Source organism: Sander lucioperca, chromosome 3, assembly GCF_008315115.2.
Source record: "Sander lucioperca isolate FBNREF2018 chromosome 3, SLUC_FBN_1.2, whole genome shotgun sequence".
NCBI lineage: Eukaryota > Metazoa > Chordata > Actinopteri > Perciformes > Percidae > Sander > Sander lucioperca.
Genome location: NC_050175.1, coordinates 45,058,818 through 45,076,088, shown reverse-complemented (window position 1 = coordinate 45,076,088; position 17,271 = coordinate 45,058,818). Strand labels below are relative to the sequence as shown.

Below are 17,271 nucleotides of genomic sequence, written 5' to 3'. Positions count from 1 at the left end.
TCTATCCATCTATCCATCCATCTATCTATCTCTGTCTATCCATCTATCTGTGAGTTTATGTTCTGCTTGTTCAACGGTTGTTTGGTAAATTGATCTTAAACACATTAAGAGAGGATTTGAATTGCTATTTTTATTCTCAATTCTTTTTTTATTTTGGTGCTGATGATTTTCCTTTATGGCTGACTAAAACCTTTTTTTTGGGGGGGGGAGGCAAAAATTCCTCTATGCAGGAAAAACCCTGCATCAAGGCCAGGGGACTACAGATGAAAAATTGCCTTTTGGCTAATTCTGGAATTTTTAATCCATGTATAATCATGCCTTTTATCAATTTGCACTGCCTCCTTCTAAAATAAACGGAATGGAATTGAATACACTGCATATCCCTGTGCATAGGAGTGTTTTGAAAAGACAGAGAGATATTTATACTTAGAATGAGATATGAAGCCATATATTTTGAACCTATTTGGGCAGTGGTTTACTTTGGCGTTGAGTCTCAGGAGAAACGACTGAACTTTCCAAACTGTGTTTAACCGACGATAGGAAATGATGCACACTGAAACACTTGTTAATGTTGTCCCCTCAGGGCCGTTGGTTCTGGCGGGTGCGTAGGAACAGGGTTCTGGATAACTACCCCATGCCCATCGGTCACTTCTGGAGGGGTCTGCCTGGAGACATAGACGCCGCCTACGAGAGACACGACGGCAGGTTCGTCTTCTTTAAAGGTAAGCAGCAAACACCAGCACGTTTTAGATGAATGAAGAATGGAATACTGGAGTAGAATTGTGTGGTGGGTTTTTGATTTTTTTCACTTAAGCTCACACTGGTCTGCACCTCGCTGCGTGTACATTCTCAAAGTTAGAAATTGTTGGTTTTGTAGCCGAAAACAAGCGCTGCATTGCCTGAAGTTGTTTTACCCTTGTGTTATCTTCGGGTCAAATTTGACCCGTTTTCAAAATTTCTATATCAGAAATATGAGTTTCTTGTTAATTACCTAATTTTGAATTACCCAAAAATAACACAGATGATTCCATGCAACGCACTTCGCAAGTACAACAAATGATCAGATCTATACTCTCATTGAATTTTGGGTGTTTTATTCAATTTTTTAGCATTTGAAAAAAAAAACTGAAATGTTTCGAAACAGTATCTCAACTGAACGTTGACAAATACCCTTCTGTGATTATCTTTCCTTTAATATTAGTCTAAATAATTCATAATTTCTGCTTTTTTAACTCAAGTATTAGGTATAATTTCCTATAAATGAGGTTTATTGACCATGAATTCCAAAAATAAGTGTAAAACTAGTAATAAGTTGGTGTTTGTGGTGTTTATACATGGTAGTGAAAAGAAGCGTTAAACGTAAAAAAAAGCAGCAAAAACATCAGAAAAAGTGTTGATTTTCAGTTTTGACCCGGGAGGACGACAAGTGCGTGGTCGAATGGGAGACAACACAAGGTTTTATGTTTGGGGTAGAGCTGGGCGATATATCGATATTATATCGATATCGTGATATGAGACTAGATATCGTCTTAGATTTTGGATATCGTAATATGGCATAAGTGTTGTCTTTTCCTGGTTTTAAAGGCTGCATTACAGTAAAGTGATGTCATTTTCTGAACTTACCAGACTGTAACTGTTCTATTATTTGCCTTTACCCACTTAGCCATTATATCCACATTACTGGTGATTATTTCTCATTGTGTAAATATTTTGTGAAAGCACCAATTGTCAACAGTACAATATCGTTGTGGTATCGATATCGAGGTATTTGGTCAAAAATATGGTGATATTTGATTTTCTCCATATCGCCCAGCCCTAGTTTGGGGCACATGCTAGTATATTTGTTGTTTATATTGGTTCCACGTTGGCTAGATGGACCAATTGTGAAACCAAAATGAAACAAGGTTAGTTGGACAGAAGTCCATCATTTGAATTGCTACCTTACAGCCTAATGGGGGAGCCTGATGGTTTGTCTTTTATCACTCATCACTGTAAAGACATTTCACCTTTTATCATTTAGGTCACGGATTAAGTATTGAATCAAGTATAATACGGCAGGAAACCTGCAATTCTCATATTTCTTTAATGATATAATACAAATAACAAACCAAATTCTTGCATCTAAACTACATTTCTTTTCATAAAAGTGGTCATCAAACCAACTGACTCACATTCACCAATTCATTCATACTCGTCTTATCCCCCCCTCCACTCGATCTCCTTTAGGGAATATGAATAGGTTTCTACGTTTCTGGTTATTGTTGCTGTAAAAACAGGCCTTGGTCTGTTCTAAATAATCTTCTTCTGGTATTATTATCTGTATCTTGTAGAGCATGACAGACCTCCAGGAGCAACAACAGCCTTTGAGAATATTTCCAATTTTGAAATTAGGATAGTAGCTGCCATACTGCATGCAGGAAAGTAACATACACACGTTGTGTCACAGACCTGCTACACTTAAGAAGCAACAATGACAAACAACACCAGTGTTGGGATTCAGTTTCCAGTGAAGCAGAGCAGTTTCCTCTGCCGTGCCAATACACGACGGATGCAGCGGTAGAACACAAGATCCAGGATTCATCATAAGTCAGTCTGTCTTACATATGTAGCAGCATGTCAGCTCCTTAAGGGAAATATTCTCCTCTTTTCATCTTTATAGATAAGATATATATCTATTTTTTTAGTAGTGTAGGTTTCATATCACGAGCATATGGAGCATAAGTATACCCTCTGACATTAATATACTCTCCTGCATAGAAAACCATCCACCATCTGGTTTCTTCTTTACAACCACAATACATTTATAATGCTACAGGGTAATTTCAAACCATTCTGACTTAATGCTTTCATATTTATGTATATATGCTGTATATATTTTTTTTCATCTTCTTCAGACTATGTTGACGATATATACACACACCCCCACCTCCTTGAGAAAGTGCATATAGTATAAATCTCTTTAAACGCAGCTCATTATTTATGCTGTGAGTCACCGAGAGCCGCTTGTCTTTTACAACGGTGGATTAAGTCTGTTGAATGAAAAAAGAAAGAGCTGAGTCTTTAATGCGGCTCGACTCTGGGAGCTACAGGCTTTGGGGCAGCTGTTGATGATGAGGAGGATGATGTCATCGGCCGGCCTCTCACTGTGACACTTGGCTGCGAGCCATTAGCAAAGAAAGAACTAGAGAAATGAAGAGAAGGGGAGATACAAGGGAGGAAGGAGGGGCAGACTTGAGAGCTCAAGAGAAGGGGAGAGAAACACAGAGCTTGAAATGGACCAATCAGATCGACTTGACTTTCTGTCAGCTTGAAGACAGCAGCCCTTTCTCAATCGGCATTTTAATTTCTGTACTCGTTCTCATGGACTTGTGGCCTTTGCTTGGCCAAGACTTGTCCAAATGCAAATGTAATGGATGTAATGGAATGGAATTAGCCTGGATGTCAGCCGAACTTAGCCCCACCCACAACATTTGAGGTTGGGAAGTTCTGGTCTGGACTTGATCCGTTGAGGAGCAACTATGCTCGAACCAGAGCTGTTCGGACCAATCAAATTGTCAGGGCGGGCTTTATACGATGATGGACAGATGATCAACAGTAACGTAATCAACCACGTCACCAAAGAGCGCTTGGGTTGAATTTGTTTACAACAAAGGTGGCTGCCGCTGGAGAATGGAGATGGAGATGTGTAGATTCTGCCATCGCGTCTGTTATTGAAGATATATAAGTTACCGTCGAGCCCTGAGAAGGCCAGAGTTTAGACGCCACATATCTGCGCACACTGTACATATTCTGCATTGACAAAATAACCGATTCCTCACTGGTCAGCTGACAGTATTGTTATTCCCAAATTTAATTTGGGGATTACTGCGTCGGTTGTTGTTTGGAGTTTGGAGTTACCAACTGCCAAGAAAGCAAGTTTGGATTTGTATGTATTGAGAAGGGCCTAGGATTTTGGACATATTATATGGCATCAAAAATATGGAATATCTATTATCAAACGTGTGAACCAGACAAAAAATGATTGATTCACTTCTTTTACACAGCTGTTGGTTTACCCAGGGGGTTTCACAGCTGTCTTTATCCCACACAAGCCCAACTGTAAGAGAAACCAAACTGTTTATGCCTTCAGAAAAACAACAGTCACACAGCAGGAAGGACTCAGTTCCTTAGGTCACTGATGCACTCTGGCGCAGTTATGGAAAGTCATGGAATAAGTCATGGGATTTTACATCAGAGCTGAGCACCGCAGGGAGCCTGGGAAGCATTGCGTCAACCTCTTGTTCTCTCCAGATGCTGAGTGTAGAGCTTTCATTTTAGGTAGGCGGCAGGCCAAGAGGAGAGATCTAATGGTGCCAGGGGGAACGGAGTCCCCCTGTCTGACACAGTAAAATCTGCTTTAGTTAATTAGAAGCTCAACCAAAACTATTAAATCAATGACGTACTCGTTTCTGCTGTGAGTTTTTTGTTGTTGATTGCTATCATTTACAAGTGTGTAAATGCTGGTTTGGTTTCTCTGATTCTTCTCATTGTTCTCTTTTTATTCCTCATTTAGTTTCAATTATTAACATATTCTGTGCCAGCAAATTAAATGTGTGCACACGAGCAGGATGTGTATGGGTATATCTGCTCTTGTATGCGGATGTGTGTGTAACCAAGTGTACGGGACATGTACAGTATGACTGTGTGTGCTAACATTTTCAAGAGTCCATAAGGGTTATTAGTGGGGTGGATAGGGAATTAACTGTTTAAGCCCTTGCAGTGGCTGTGGCTCAGGTGATAGAGCCGGTGCCTACCAATTGGAAGGTTGGTGGTCCCTGCAGTCACATGTCAAAGTTTTCTTCTTTGGGCAAGACACTGGACCCAGACTTACTCCCAATGCTGCACCATCAGTGTGTGAATGTTTATCTGATGAACAGGTGGCATCTTGCACGGCAGCCTCGGCCACAGTGTATGAATGTGTTTGAATGGTTCCTGTACTATGTAAAAGCACTTTGAGTAGTTGTTAAGACTAGAAAAGTGCTATATAAATACAATCCATTTACACTTCGCCTCTCCTCTCCTCAGGAAACAGATTCTGGCTTTTCAGGGAGGCTAACCTGGAACAGGGCTATCCATTGGAGCTGGTTGATTATGGTCAAGATATTCCCTACGACCGAATAGACACAGCCATCTGGTGGGAGCCATCCGGCTTCACTTACTTCTTTCAAGGAGACAGGTAACGTAGCCTGCAACCTGTCAGCAGCACACGAAACCCCTGTTGTTTACCCAGTATGTTAATATATTATGTATTAGTATATTAATAGTTTGATTAGCTGTGAAAGGTTAGACAGCCCCAGCTCGATCTCAATTACTATTATTCCACGAAACAAATTAAAAATGCATTGCGTATGCTCTCAAATTGTTTTGTCTTGTCATGCTTTGGTTCATGACCTGATATTCCCATCAACCTCAGCTATACTTTGTGTCAGCTGTACTATGTTAGCATGCTAACATGCTAAAATAAGATGGATGGACATTATAACTGCAGAACATCAGCATGTTATCATTAGAAATGTGAGTAGAGCTGTAATCGGGCCTTAAAAGTCAGGCCCGACAAGGCTGCAGCCCGACAGAATTCGGCCCGAGCCCGACAAGTACATTTTGATTGACAGCTTTTTGAAAGCCCCAACCCGTTTACAGCCCGACTGTACAAAAGGCCGTCTATCAGCAGTGATTGTTAGAGTGCATGTCAGCGGGCACGCACGCCGGGGGCGGAGAAGGGAGAGAAAGAAAACAGACGAGGCTGCCGCTGTCTGGAGGACTAACACCGACATTATTCAAATGTGCTCACGCACACGGCTCTTTTGCCTTTTGTCAAGGATGAGTCATTTATACATTTTTTAACATCGTGTATTCATGACTAACGGAGGCTATAGGCCACTTGGAAGTTGGAAAAAAGAAATAAAATAAGTCCTCCAGAGGCCAGTCTCCGTTTCACCTCCTCAGCATCCATTTTCGCGCTAATCGAAACGCATCACCTGACTGCTCATTTACCGCGCAACCTGGAGCGCGAGCCCGGCCCGAGCCCGAGCCCGTGTAAAATAATTGAACCCGTCGGGTTCGGTCTTAATTTCAATCATTTTACACGGCAAAGATCTTCAGCGCTAAATGTGAGCACGTTAAAGTCAGCATTTAGCTCAAAGCATCACCATGCCTAAACACAGCCTCACACAGCGGTTACACATCGGATTGACTTTATAATTGATGCTTGATTTTAGCTTTAACGAATATTCATGTGTATAGGCAGGAAATAAGTTCACAAGATGGCGTCTATACAGTGTGAAGGGTTTATGTCTATCCATCTGGAGGTTTTTGGTTCTTATTTCCATCTAAAGATAGACCAAATGATTGAGATCACAGGAACAGTTTCATGTTGTTATATGTTATGCATTGTCCTGTGAGTTTTAAGCTCTTAAGCTTAAGCTCTTTGTTAACAAAGTTAGAAAGTTCTGTGAACAATTACCAACAGGCGTTGCACTGCTGTAGAACAGAAATAACAAGTGTGTGCAAGGGTAACATGTTTATGAAAAAACTCATAGAAAAATAATTACACTTTAGGTCTGCAAATCCAATAAGCCCTCGCTAAGCACAGTATGACTGACTGACTTTCTAGTGCATTTACACTCGGAGCAGATTTGAATGTTCTGTGGAAACTGTACTGATATATATACACAGCATAGAGGCCCACCGTGTACTGTACTGTGTGCGAAGTCTGCTCCTTTCTTGTTTAGACAGTTGTTAAACGGTAATAACCATGTTCTCCGTCGCTGTCTGCAGGTACTGGCGCTTCAACGAGCAGTCACGCTTGGCTGACCGAGGCTACCCGAAACCAATCAGCGTCTGGGGAGCGTCAGTTCCCTCTTCTCCCAAGGGGGCCTTCCTCAGCGATGATGGAGGTGAGCTGAGAAAAGAGGAGAGCTTTCCGTGTGTGTGTGTGTGTGTGTGTGTGTGTGTGTGTGTGTGTGTGTGTAAGACAAGGGCAAGGAGGGGCTAGGGCCGACAGAGACATGCCTCAAACAAAGAATCAGGGTGTGGTCATACAATCATCAGGAGAGCGAGGGGATGGCGTGTGTGAGAATTTGAGTCCACACGTGACATGCAATCATGTCATGCAATCTCCAAGCAGTTGGGATAAGTAAACAATTTCGAGTACATTTTTAAAGCTATTATAGAAATAGTCTGACATTTTGAGAAATTCGAAAAAATAATTCGCTTTCTTGCAGAGAGTTAGGTGAGATGATTGAGACCAAGATTGACATCCTTTTATTTTTAAACGCAACTCTTGGCAAGAGTTAGAAAAACGTCCAACTATTCCTTCACATTGTATGTCTTCAAATGGTTACGCTGGCTGACACCTTCTGCTCTCCGTGCCTCCTCCAGCCTACACCTTCTTCTACAAGGGTTCCAAGTACTGGAAGTTTGACAACCACCGCATGAAGAGCGAGCCAGGCTACCCCAAGTCCATCCTGAGAGACTTCATGGGCTGCAGCGTGGACCTGGACCCAGACAGAGACACGGACACAGACGCCGGACGCAAATACCCAGATGTGAACCGCCCGCCGTTCAACCCGGACGCAGACGGACGCGACGGCGACAAGGGCAAAGACCGCGAGGGGACGGACGGCGTGGGGACGGACGACGGCGGGACGGACAAAGACGCGGGCAAAGGGTCGGACAGTGGCAAAGACAAAGACGAAGACGACCGCGAGGGTCGCGAGGAAGACACCAACGAGGTGGACGTGGTGCTGAAGGTGGACGACAGCGAGGAGCGCACCATGAACATCCTGATGGTGACCATCCCGCTGGTCCTGGTGCTGTGCATCCTGGGACTGATCTACGCCATCATCAACACGCTGCAGAGCAAAGGGGCGCCGCGGCTGCTGGTGCACTGCAAGCGCTCGCTGCAGGACTGGGTCTGACCCCGGACATTAAGGGACACTGAACTATATGAACCTAAAGTTGGACCTTAGACACCGCCCTCCTCTAATCCAAGCCTCTTCCCAGCGACCCCTCTGTCTACAGTCTCTGTGCTCAGTGGCTCCCGCAACTTGTGGTAGTAGATCCAATATCGTACTGACCAACCCAGTCTCACGGCAGTTCGTGAAATGCTCACGTTATTTAATCTATTGATTTGTGTTCACAAGGACGTTTTTTTCGTGGTGGCCAGCACGAAAATGTGAAGTAATGTATTTCAATGGGAAGCATATTTCGTGATCACAGCACGAATACGGTAGGGAGTAGTATGAAAAGCCGAAAATCCGCGTAGGGAGGTTGGTCGGGGTGGTGGATGGGTCAAACAAATAGGACTTTCACCCGGGAGACAGGGGATCGCGTCCCGCGTGTGGCGTTTTGTTTCCCCCGTTGTCTTCCTAATCACAACCGTCCCGTTATTGTCGCGAGTCTCCCGGCAGCCGTCTCCCGGCGTGCGAGACGTCCTTTCCCCGTTGTTTTTTTCCTAAACCCAACCTCTGAATAGATGGTTCCCGTTTCGTGCTGGCCACCACGAAAAAAACGAAATAAACGTGTCGTTGTACACAAATCAGTAGATTAAAAATAACGTGACAATTACACAAACTGCTGTGAGACCGTGTTGTACTGACACACACACACACACACACAAACACACACACACTAGAAGCAAGCATAGATTATGTCTTACTTATACATACCCCCACACACACACCACCCTAACCTCCTCCTGTCTCCCATGGTGCTCTACAATGCGTTGACTGTAGTCTATTTATATGAGAGAAGTTTGCACATTGTTTTTTTTTCTTCATGTTTTGGTTCATTTTGTGTGACTTTATGTTGTTGTTATTATTATTTCTGAACCAGGAAGAGCGTTCTATTCTCTCTGCCATCTCTGCACCGCCTTCCTCCTTCCCCTGATCTCAGTAGGGGCTTTGTCCTCGCCGACGACTCCACATCTGCTTACATTATCGCAGTTGCCACAAAAGAAAGAAATGCAAAGGGTTAGAAACGAGAAAGCGATTTATAGACGGACCACTGCGCTTTAAGTAGGGCTCGGTAGTGTTCCTGCCCCCTTCACCATCATCGTCTTCTTCATCTTGCTCCATCTCTTGCCTTTGCTCTGCAGTACAGCGTGTCACACGGTGGGAGGTGAGTTAGAGAGGAACAGGGTTAAGTTACAACAGATATTTCATTGCAGTTTACATTCAGAGGTATTTTGAGGCCTTGAGCCTGGATATTATCCTCCCTTTGACTCCCTCTGACAGACACTGGGCTGGGGTTGTAACTCAATCAGAATTTAGTTTGTTGTCATACAGGCACCGCTTTGGTTTTAAAGGATAATTCTAGTTTATTACAACGTCAATCTTATTTTTAATGGCAATTTCAACAGTAACAATAACACTGGACTCATCAAGTGAATTGCTGAGATCTGGGAATTAAATTAAAATAAATGTAAGTTATAGTGTCAAATCATAACAGGAGTTATCTCAGGACACTTTACAGATAGAGAAGGTCTAGGCCAAACTCTATAACTCTATAATTTACAGAGACCTAACAAAAAATGAAGACAGACGGTAAAATGATTACCCCAAACCGTCTGTTGTAAACATTCAAGTTCACATACCACCTTCCTGGTTCTACTTTGACCCACCACACTTGCCGTAGTTGTGCGCACACAGCTATCAATATGTACAGCAAACTACACCCTTTGTCCTTAGACCCTCGATTCAGATAAGCAAAAAATGGGCAGAGCCAGGGTAGCTTTTTCCTAGTGCTTACAGTCTTTAAGACAAGTACAATGCTATAAAAATAGATAGAAATTGTCCCAAGTTGTAATAAATAGTAATTATCCTTTAAATTCAGAGTACAGATGCCTTGTTTTCCTTCTTTAACTTGTGCTCACATAGTTGGACAATCGGTCTACCTTCTCTCTTTTTCTTATTTGGAAACCATTTAAAAACCTCTTTGGCTGAAAGGGTACAGACGTTAAAGGGGATCTCTTCCCTCAACTTTCATTTATGTGGCTTCCTTTCAGTCAACAATAAGACATTTTCTTTCTGCAAGAGAGGAGACACACTAATTTAAAATTGTCACCTCGCTGTGAAATAACACAAGAGAAGGGGCATTCATTGCCCATCACTGTGCGTGTGTGTGTGTGTGTGTGTGTGTGTGTGTGTGTGTGTGTGTGTGTGTGTGTGTGTGTGTGTGTGCGTGACAAACAAGAAAGAAACAAAGCAAAGCCACGGCCTTTAACGTAGGAACAGGATGTAACACCACACATGGAACAGGGGGCAGCTAACGTGCCATGTGGTTTCTAATGGACTTTTTACTGCTAGTGTTTTGTTCAAAGGACAATTTGAGGAACTTCACAGATGACCTGTGGTCTATCTGTTGTAAATATAACGTAGCTGTAAGCACCAGGGTGGGCTCGGGCCATGCAGGCTCATGTGAATACAGACTAATCCTCTTCATTAAAAAAACAGCAGGTGTGTGCAAATGCTGTTAACCCCCGCAACCCCGAAACTAAACTTTGAACTCCCAAAACCAAAACACTCTCCGCTCCCCTTTCATCTCGCAAGATCAGAGATGGGACGAAGGGGAGCGTAGGCACGGAAAAATGTCCATCTTAACTACTCATTATGTCAGTATTTCAGAAATGTTTGATGGATTTTTTTTCTGCTGTTCACTGGAAGCCATTGATTTCCATTTATATTTGTAGAGAATGAAAATCACGCAAATTATTAAAATGCAAAAAATAATTCACTTGGACGGATCATACAACTTTACTACAAGGCAAGTTTTCTTTTATAGAGTTTGCTTGAGTTTACTGATTTTTATACTGTACAGAAATGAATGGAAACTAATGGCTGCCATGGAAACATACATCGGAAAAACAAAGAGTAAAACTAGTAAAACTATTCAACAATGAGAAGATGATTTCCCTTGACCCATGTGAATACATTTTCAATAATGTTTGTGACATTAACCCATATTTCTGCGGAATAAGCAGCCCTCGTTTTCAAGATATTCAAAACGTGTAGGCTAGTTTTTAAATTTAAAAAGAGAGAGAGAGAGAGAGAGAGAGAGAGTGTAGGAGTGGACGACTTTAGAGTGCAACTTCACATATGAATGGAAGGAAGGCTTATCTGAGGTAGCATTTGGAAGTAAGCTGCCAATCTGACCAGAGGGGGCTTAGCTCAGCCGGCTCATGTTACAGATGTGGATGGGGGTGGGGTGGCAGGGGGGGTGAAGAGAGACTGAATTTCTTGTTGCTGAGACAAGGGAAGGGGGAGGGGGGAGGGAAGCTGACCCCTGACTTGCTAAGCTTGGATCTAAGGAATAAGGAGGGTGTAGAGAGAGAGAGAGAGAGAGAACTTTGATGGCTCTATCCCGCTGGCAATAGCTCATTACCCAAATTCTCCTGCTATCTCAACAACAGTTCCTGCCAAAGAGGAAACTTTAGCTTACAAGACAGAGCTTTTTCAGCAATATTGCTGTTAAGTGCTTCACTTGTAGATGTGAATACACCCAGTTACATGTAACTAAGTGGAATGTAACTAAGTACATTTACTCAAGTACTGTACAAGTACAAATGTTGACGTACTTGTACTTTACTCGAGTCTTTTCTTCTCATGCCACTGTCCACTTCTACTCCGCTACATTTCAGAGAGAAATATTGTACTTTTTACTCCACTACATTCATCTGTTACAGCTTTAGTTACTAGTTACTTTACAAAACACATGTCGTTTATAAAATACAATGTCTTACCGGTATTATAAATTAAACATCCCAACAATATAACAGCCTACAGTTCGCTACAACTAATGATGATGATGATGATGATGATGATGATGATAAGTGAAGGCTCTTAATACGTCTTCCACCACCGCTCGCAGTGGCAGCTTCATCTGTCCTCCGCGCCAGTCGGGCTGTACGTTGACAGACGGTACCGATACACAAGACGGCTGTTCTGTTACCTCCCCTCCAGCTAGGTGCAGACAGGTTGAGGTGAGACACCCACGCAGACAGGGGTAGAGTTAACAGGACACTTAACTGCAAGGAAGAAAAGGAAGAACATAATAAGCCGTCACCAGAAGTCTAGAGATTGATCTGTGGCCGGTCAATAGCTGTTGCCAGGAAACGGTGTCCTGTGTCCATCGCTCACCTCCTCACCATCAGGGTTGGGGGGAGGGGGGGGGGGTGGGTTGGCGGACGTAGCTAATCAGCGTTAAAAGCACCCCCACACCCCTCTTCTGTTCTCTCTCCTGTCCTGTTCTTCCATTGGTCCTCCAGGCACATCAGTGCTTAGACAGCCTAGTGTCTGGACAGGCTTAGAAAATGTCGACTCATTGCACCCGACACAGCATTGTGTACGGAGTTCTTGTTTATCAGCCCTCATTTTCTCCACTGGGACTTCCACGCAGCAATCCCACTGGGAGTTAACCACTTCAAAAGCTAAAGTAACCACTCAAAAGTTGAAGTAATGGCTAGTGTACCTGAGTTTTCTTTATTTGAAATTACAGTTTCTGCGATTCAGCAGCTTGAGAGATTCTCTGTAGGGTGACACTGACAGGGATTCGTTGTCTTAGGACAGCAAGCAGAAGAGAAAAATATTGAAACGCTGGGAAAGTAAGCTGTCCACGCTGATTGATGCATGTGTGTGTGTCTGTGTGTGTGTGTGTGTGTGTGTGTGTGTGTGTGTGTGCGCGGAGGTGTTTAGTTAATCAGCTCTACTCTCCATAAGCAAAGGCCGGTTTCCTGACTGTAAATCTCCCACACTCTCTCTATCACCACCCCTCCACACACTCCGCCCAGCCCTGCCCTCTAAGCCCCAGGGGATCATAATAACAACAATGGCCTTCTCTCTCTCTCTCTCTCTCTCTCCCTCTCTCTCAGAAACATACACTCTCTTTCTCCTCCGCCTATTTTCCCTCTCTCTAATACACACACAAACACATTATTGTCTTCCCCAACCTCACCTTCCTTTCCCCCCCACCCCCACCCTCCTTAGGAAACTAGTCCAGGCCAAGGTCCAACCTCACACAGCAGAGCCTGTTTTTAGATCCACCTCCTTGTTCAGCAACATCTAATAATGTGGAAGGATTCACTTCCAAACACTGTAGTGACTGTAGTAACAAGTTATTTTTATGTCAATACTGCCCCGTTCGTTTTGGAGTGCATTGCCTTGATGCAAAGTTTAGGTAAGGTTAGGGTATCACTGAGCTTGTCTGAGCTTTCATCTCTCAGGATGTGTTTCTGTAAACACTGCATGTTAAGCGTTCCTTATTCAGCCCTGCTGTTTTGGCTTTATACCTTGCTTTTTTTTGGGGTTTTTTATTTTTAAGGAACATCTCGGTTAAAAATCTCCACAATCACTCAGAAGGCACGTATGCTTCTAGCCGTGTCTGTGCTCTCCACTCTGTGCACTCTTGTATTTTCAGCTTCTTGCGGTCACTGCGTATACCTGCACGTCCAAATAACGGCAAGCTTCAAAAAGTCATTGCATCAGCCCTGTGCAAAGTCTAGCTCCGCATGGGGGAAACCGGATCAATAAATAACTGACTGGACAGGACAAAGGAAAAAAAAAAACGATCCGTCCAATGTGACATGCAGTACGACTGTGTTCTGTTTCAGTTCCACTTGGGTCAACCTTGTGGCTTATGATGGCTGGAACCCAAAAGGATCGTGGGTTGTCCAGATGCTTCTCTCTTTTCCCAAAGTGCATCTCACCTTGCATTGACCCCCCATCCACTCTGAAACCACTCATTTTAGCACCACTCGGCTAACTCAACTACACACCAAGGGGGGGGGGGGGGGATGAGACAGAAAAGATGGCTGACAAATGACTTTCAGCATCTGTGTCGGGATGAGTGCAGCGGATCAGCTCTCATGGTGCTCCAGACAGGCGTTGGAAGTCTTGAGCAGCCCTGCTCAAGAAAACTGCTTTCATCCACTAACCGCAGCTACAGTAGAGAGTAGATTCGGATGGATTCAGTTATTTCTTATACTGACCGTCAATAGTGGAACTTGGCATCTCACACTCGGCCTCTCTTCATTACTACCTGAGTAATGGTTCAGTGACTTTCTGAAAAAAACTTAACCATAATCCTTGACTGGGATAAGAAAAATAAAAAAGAAGAAAGCAGCAGTCAATAAAAAAAGATGAGGTTATTGTTTATCTTTGATAATTGTCTTATTTTGATTTGATTTTGTGTGTTTTTTTTCTCCAAACTTGATAGGATATTTTTTTGTTAATAACATTCCAATTCTTTTTTTTGTCGATTGGTTGTTATTGGGTTTTTTTTCTGTAGAAAATGTAAGATTTTATACATGTGTTGTTGTGTGTTCACCTCTAGTTGAGTGTGTTAACAAGCCATGCTGGACATGTACACATTAAAAAATTGCTCTGAAAATATTTAAACGTTTTTTTGTAAGCTTTTTATGCGGCGACTGGTGCAGTGCTATGCTGTCTGAACTGTCTGGAGAGAATTAGAGAATTGCAATTCTGCACACAGATACAGCACACCACACACACCCTGCGTTCTCTTCCTGCAGTGAGGTCACTGTCCATAGGGCCATGCTTCCTGTCTCACACGGGACAGGCAGCAGAGCGGTCTTATGAAGCACGGGAGGTGGGGAGAGAGGGCTCTGGCTGATTGCCAGGAAGCCAAAAAAGCAAGGAGGAAGTTAGCGAGCAGCTTGTAGAGCCTGTAAGAAACTGACAGGGCAATGGTGTCATCACACTGAGAGGAAATTCATTGTTCACAGCACCGCAGGGCTTTTTTTGGTGATGGATTTGATCCAAACACCAAAATTACAGGACAGAAACTGACGGCTGCTTTTAATGAGATGTTTTTGTGACTCAGACTAAGTTGTTACCAAAGACCGAAAGCATAGCAACACCTTCTCACATCCCGTCGCAGGCGTAATTGACACCAAATGAGTTCTTTTGTCTTTGTCTGAGTACTCGTGATCAATTAACGGAGGCGCCTCTGAGGGCTGCAAGCTTTTGGAATGAAAAGGCATTCATCACTGGGATGAGATAAAGAAAACAAGACATGCTAATGACATGTCTTAAGGGGTGACAGTGTCTGACACAGTCGTACAGAGTTAGTTCAGATGATAATGGTCCCAAGAGTACAAATCCTAACTTAAAGGATATACATTACATTACATGTCATTTAGCTGACACTTTTATCCAAAGCGACTTACAATTGCTATATATGTCAGAGGTTGCACGCCTCTGGAGCAACTAGGGATTAAGTGTCTTGCTCAGGAACACGTTGGTTGATGTATTGCAGTGGGAATCGAACCCAGGTCTCCCACACCAAAGGCATGTGTCATATCCACTGCGCCATCGCCAACCCAGTAACAGCTTAGTCAGGGACATATTGACAGGTTTACCACAGTGGGATTTGAACCCATGTCTCCCACACCAAAGGCATACAACATATCCACTATGCTATCATCAGTATAGCATATTAGTCTAGTAGCCAACTAGGTGAACCCGGAAATGTTGAGTACACCAAAGTTTTATTGCAGAAATGTGAAATATGGGTCCCCAGTATACTAAAACTGCTGGATGCTAATTTGCACATGTTGAGCAATTTGCATAATTAGCATAATTAGCATTACTAGCTTAATCGTCCATTTTGACCACATATTTTGCACTGTATGGCCAATTTCTACAATATGTGAGTGGTTTTATAGGTTTTAGAGGATGCTGATTTCATTTCTGGCATTTTCAGATTTGAAAGAGCTAATTCTATTACATATTATGATTTATTTAGGCAAATTCTGATTACTTTCAGGCATCATTTTAGGTTATTTTTATGGTAAACACAATAATCTTACATTTCAGAATCATGAGTGCTCTTGTGAATGTTGATGCATTGTTTTCAGGGTGTAGTGAAGCTGAATCCCCTCCTGACACTTTTGAATATTCAAAATTGCTTTTTGGATAAAAGATGAAAGTGTCAGCTAAAAATAAATGACATGTAAAAAATGACATGTAATGAATCTTTGTTATCTTTGCTGAATGTTATGCATTTCTGGAAGAAAAAGCAATGCGGGTATTTGACATAACTTGGATCCTGCAACTGTACAATACATATTAATGGGGTAGCTCATTAAGACACCCAATGACATGACATCATCTAAACCTATCACCTTGTGTGATCAACGAACTATGTACAAACATACACTATATACATGCCATAAAAGACAGACCCCGCAAGTCGCTAGGGCAACGCCCGAATGGCAGAAGGGCTGCCCAGGTTGGTCCACAAGTCGCAAGATCCAACGAGGACCCAGTTAAAACTCTGCCAGATGCAAGAGTTAAAACCGAGTCTGGGCAACCCGGGTCAGCCCGCCAGACGCAAAGCTAACCAAGAGGGCCTCACCTCCGTACCACGCCAAACATGTACATATACAATATATACATGCCATACAAGACAGGCCCCGCAAGTCGCTAGGGCCATGCCCAAATGGCAGAAGGACTGTCCAGGTTGGTCCGCAAGTTGCAAGATCCAACGTGGATCCAGTTAAAACTCCGCCAGACGCAATAGTTAAAACTGAGTCTGGGAAACCCGGGTCAGCCCGCCAGACGCAAGGCTAACCAAGAGGGCCTCACCTCCGCACCACAAAAAACACACACACCACCTTCAGGCAAACTGCTATGCCTCACAATTAATTAACAAAAAGGCAGCCTCATCTTCACTATCCTCGTCTGTTCTGTCATCATCTTCTCCAGACCCTTCATCCCTCTCTTTGTGTTCTTGGTGTTGTGTAAGTATGTTGCAGCATATACCATCATTGCCTTTGCAGGAACAATAACTGGTACAGGCCAGACCTGCAGCTGCACAGCTGCACTTTGCTGATGTGCAAGGTTTCAACCCGGCTTTGCAACCACAGCTGACAACATCTAACAAAGCAGGAGGAGCAACGGGACTTGAAGCCTGGGTGGGCATAATCAGTTCATCTCCTTCCTTTAGGCCCATCTTCTTATCCCACCCAAACAAGGTGATATCCACAGCCGGTGGATCAGGCTGGTCTGCTGCTTTCCATAGCAGCACCTGTAGGTGGGCACGTCTTCCATGAAGGCGCATATTGCGCTCTGTAGGAGGTAGTGTCTTCAGTGCTGCGGGCCTTTTTCGCTTTCGGTAAATTTCATACTGAGCTGCATCAAAGTTTAAAGAGTTCCTCTGATTGTACAGAGCCAGAAAGAAAGCCCTCGTTGCTTTTGTGATCTGTAAATCTGT

The 17,271-nt window shown here is 43.3% G+C and overlaps 1 protein-coding gene across 1 annotated transcript in view; it reads left to right on the top strand.

Moving 5' to 3' along the window:
- Nucleotides 1–8,117, top strand: part of mmp15b (matrix metallopeptidase 15b) — a 35,832-nt gene extending 27,715 nt beyond the window's left edge. The window contains exons 7-10 of the mRNA XM_031290686.2: nucleotides 584–722; nucleotides 5,065–5,215; nucleotides 6,817–6,935; nucleotides 7,420–8,117. Of these exons, the coding sequence (XP_031146546.1) occupies nucleotides 584–722; nucleotides 5,065–5,215; nucleotides 6,817–6,935; nucleotides 7,420–7,958 (948 nt within the window). The 3' untranslated portion in view covers nucleotides 7,959–8,117. The remainder of the gene's footprint in view (nucleotides 1–583; nucleotides 723–5,064; nucleotides 5,216–6,816; nucleotides 6,936–7,419) is intronic.
- The last annotated feature ends 9,154 nt before the right edge of the window (nucleotides 8,118–17,271 follow it).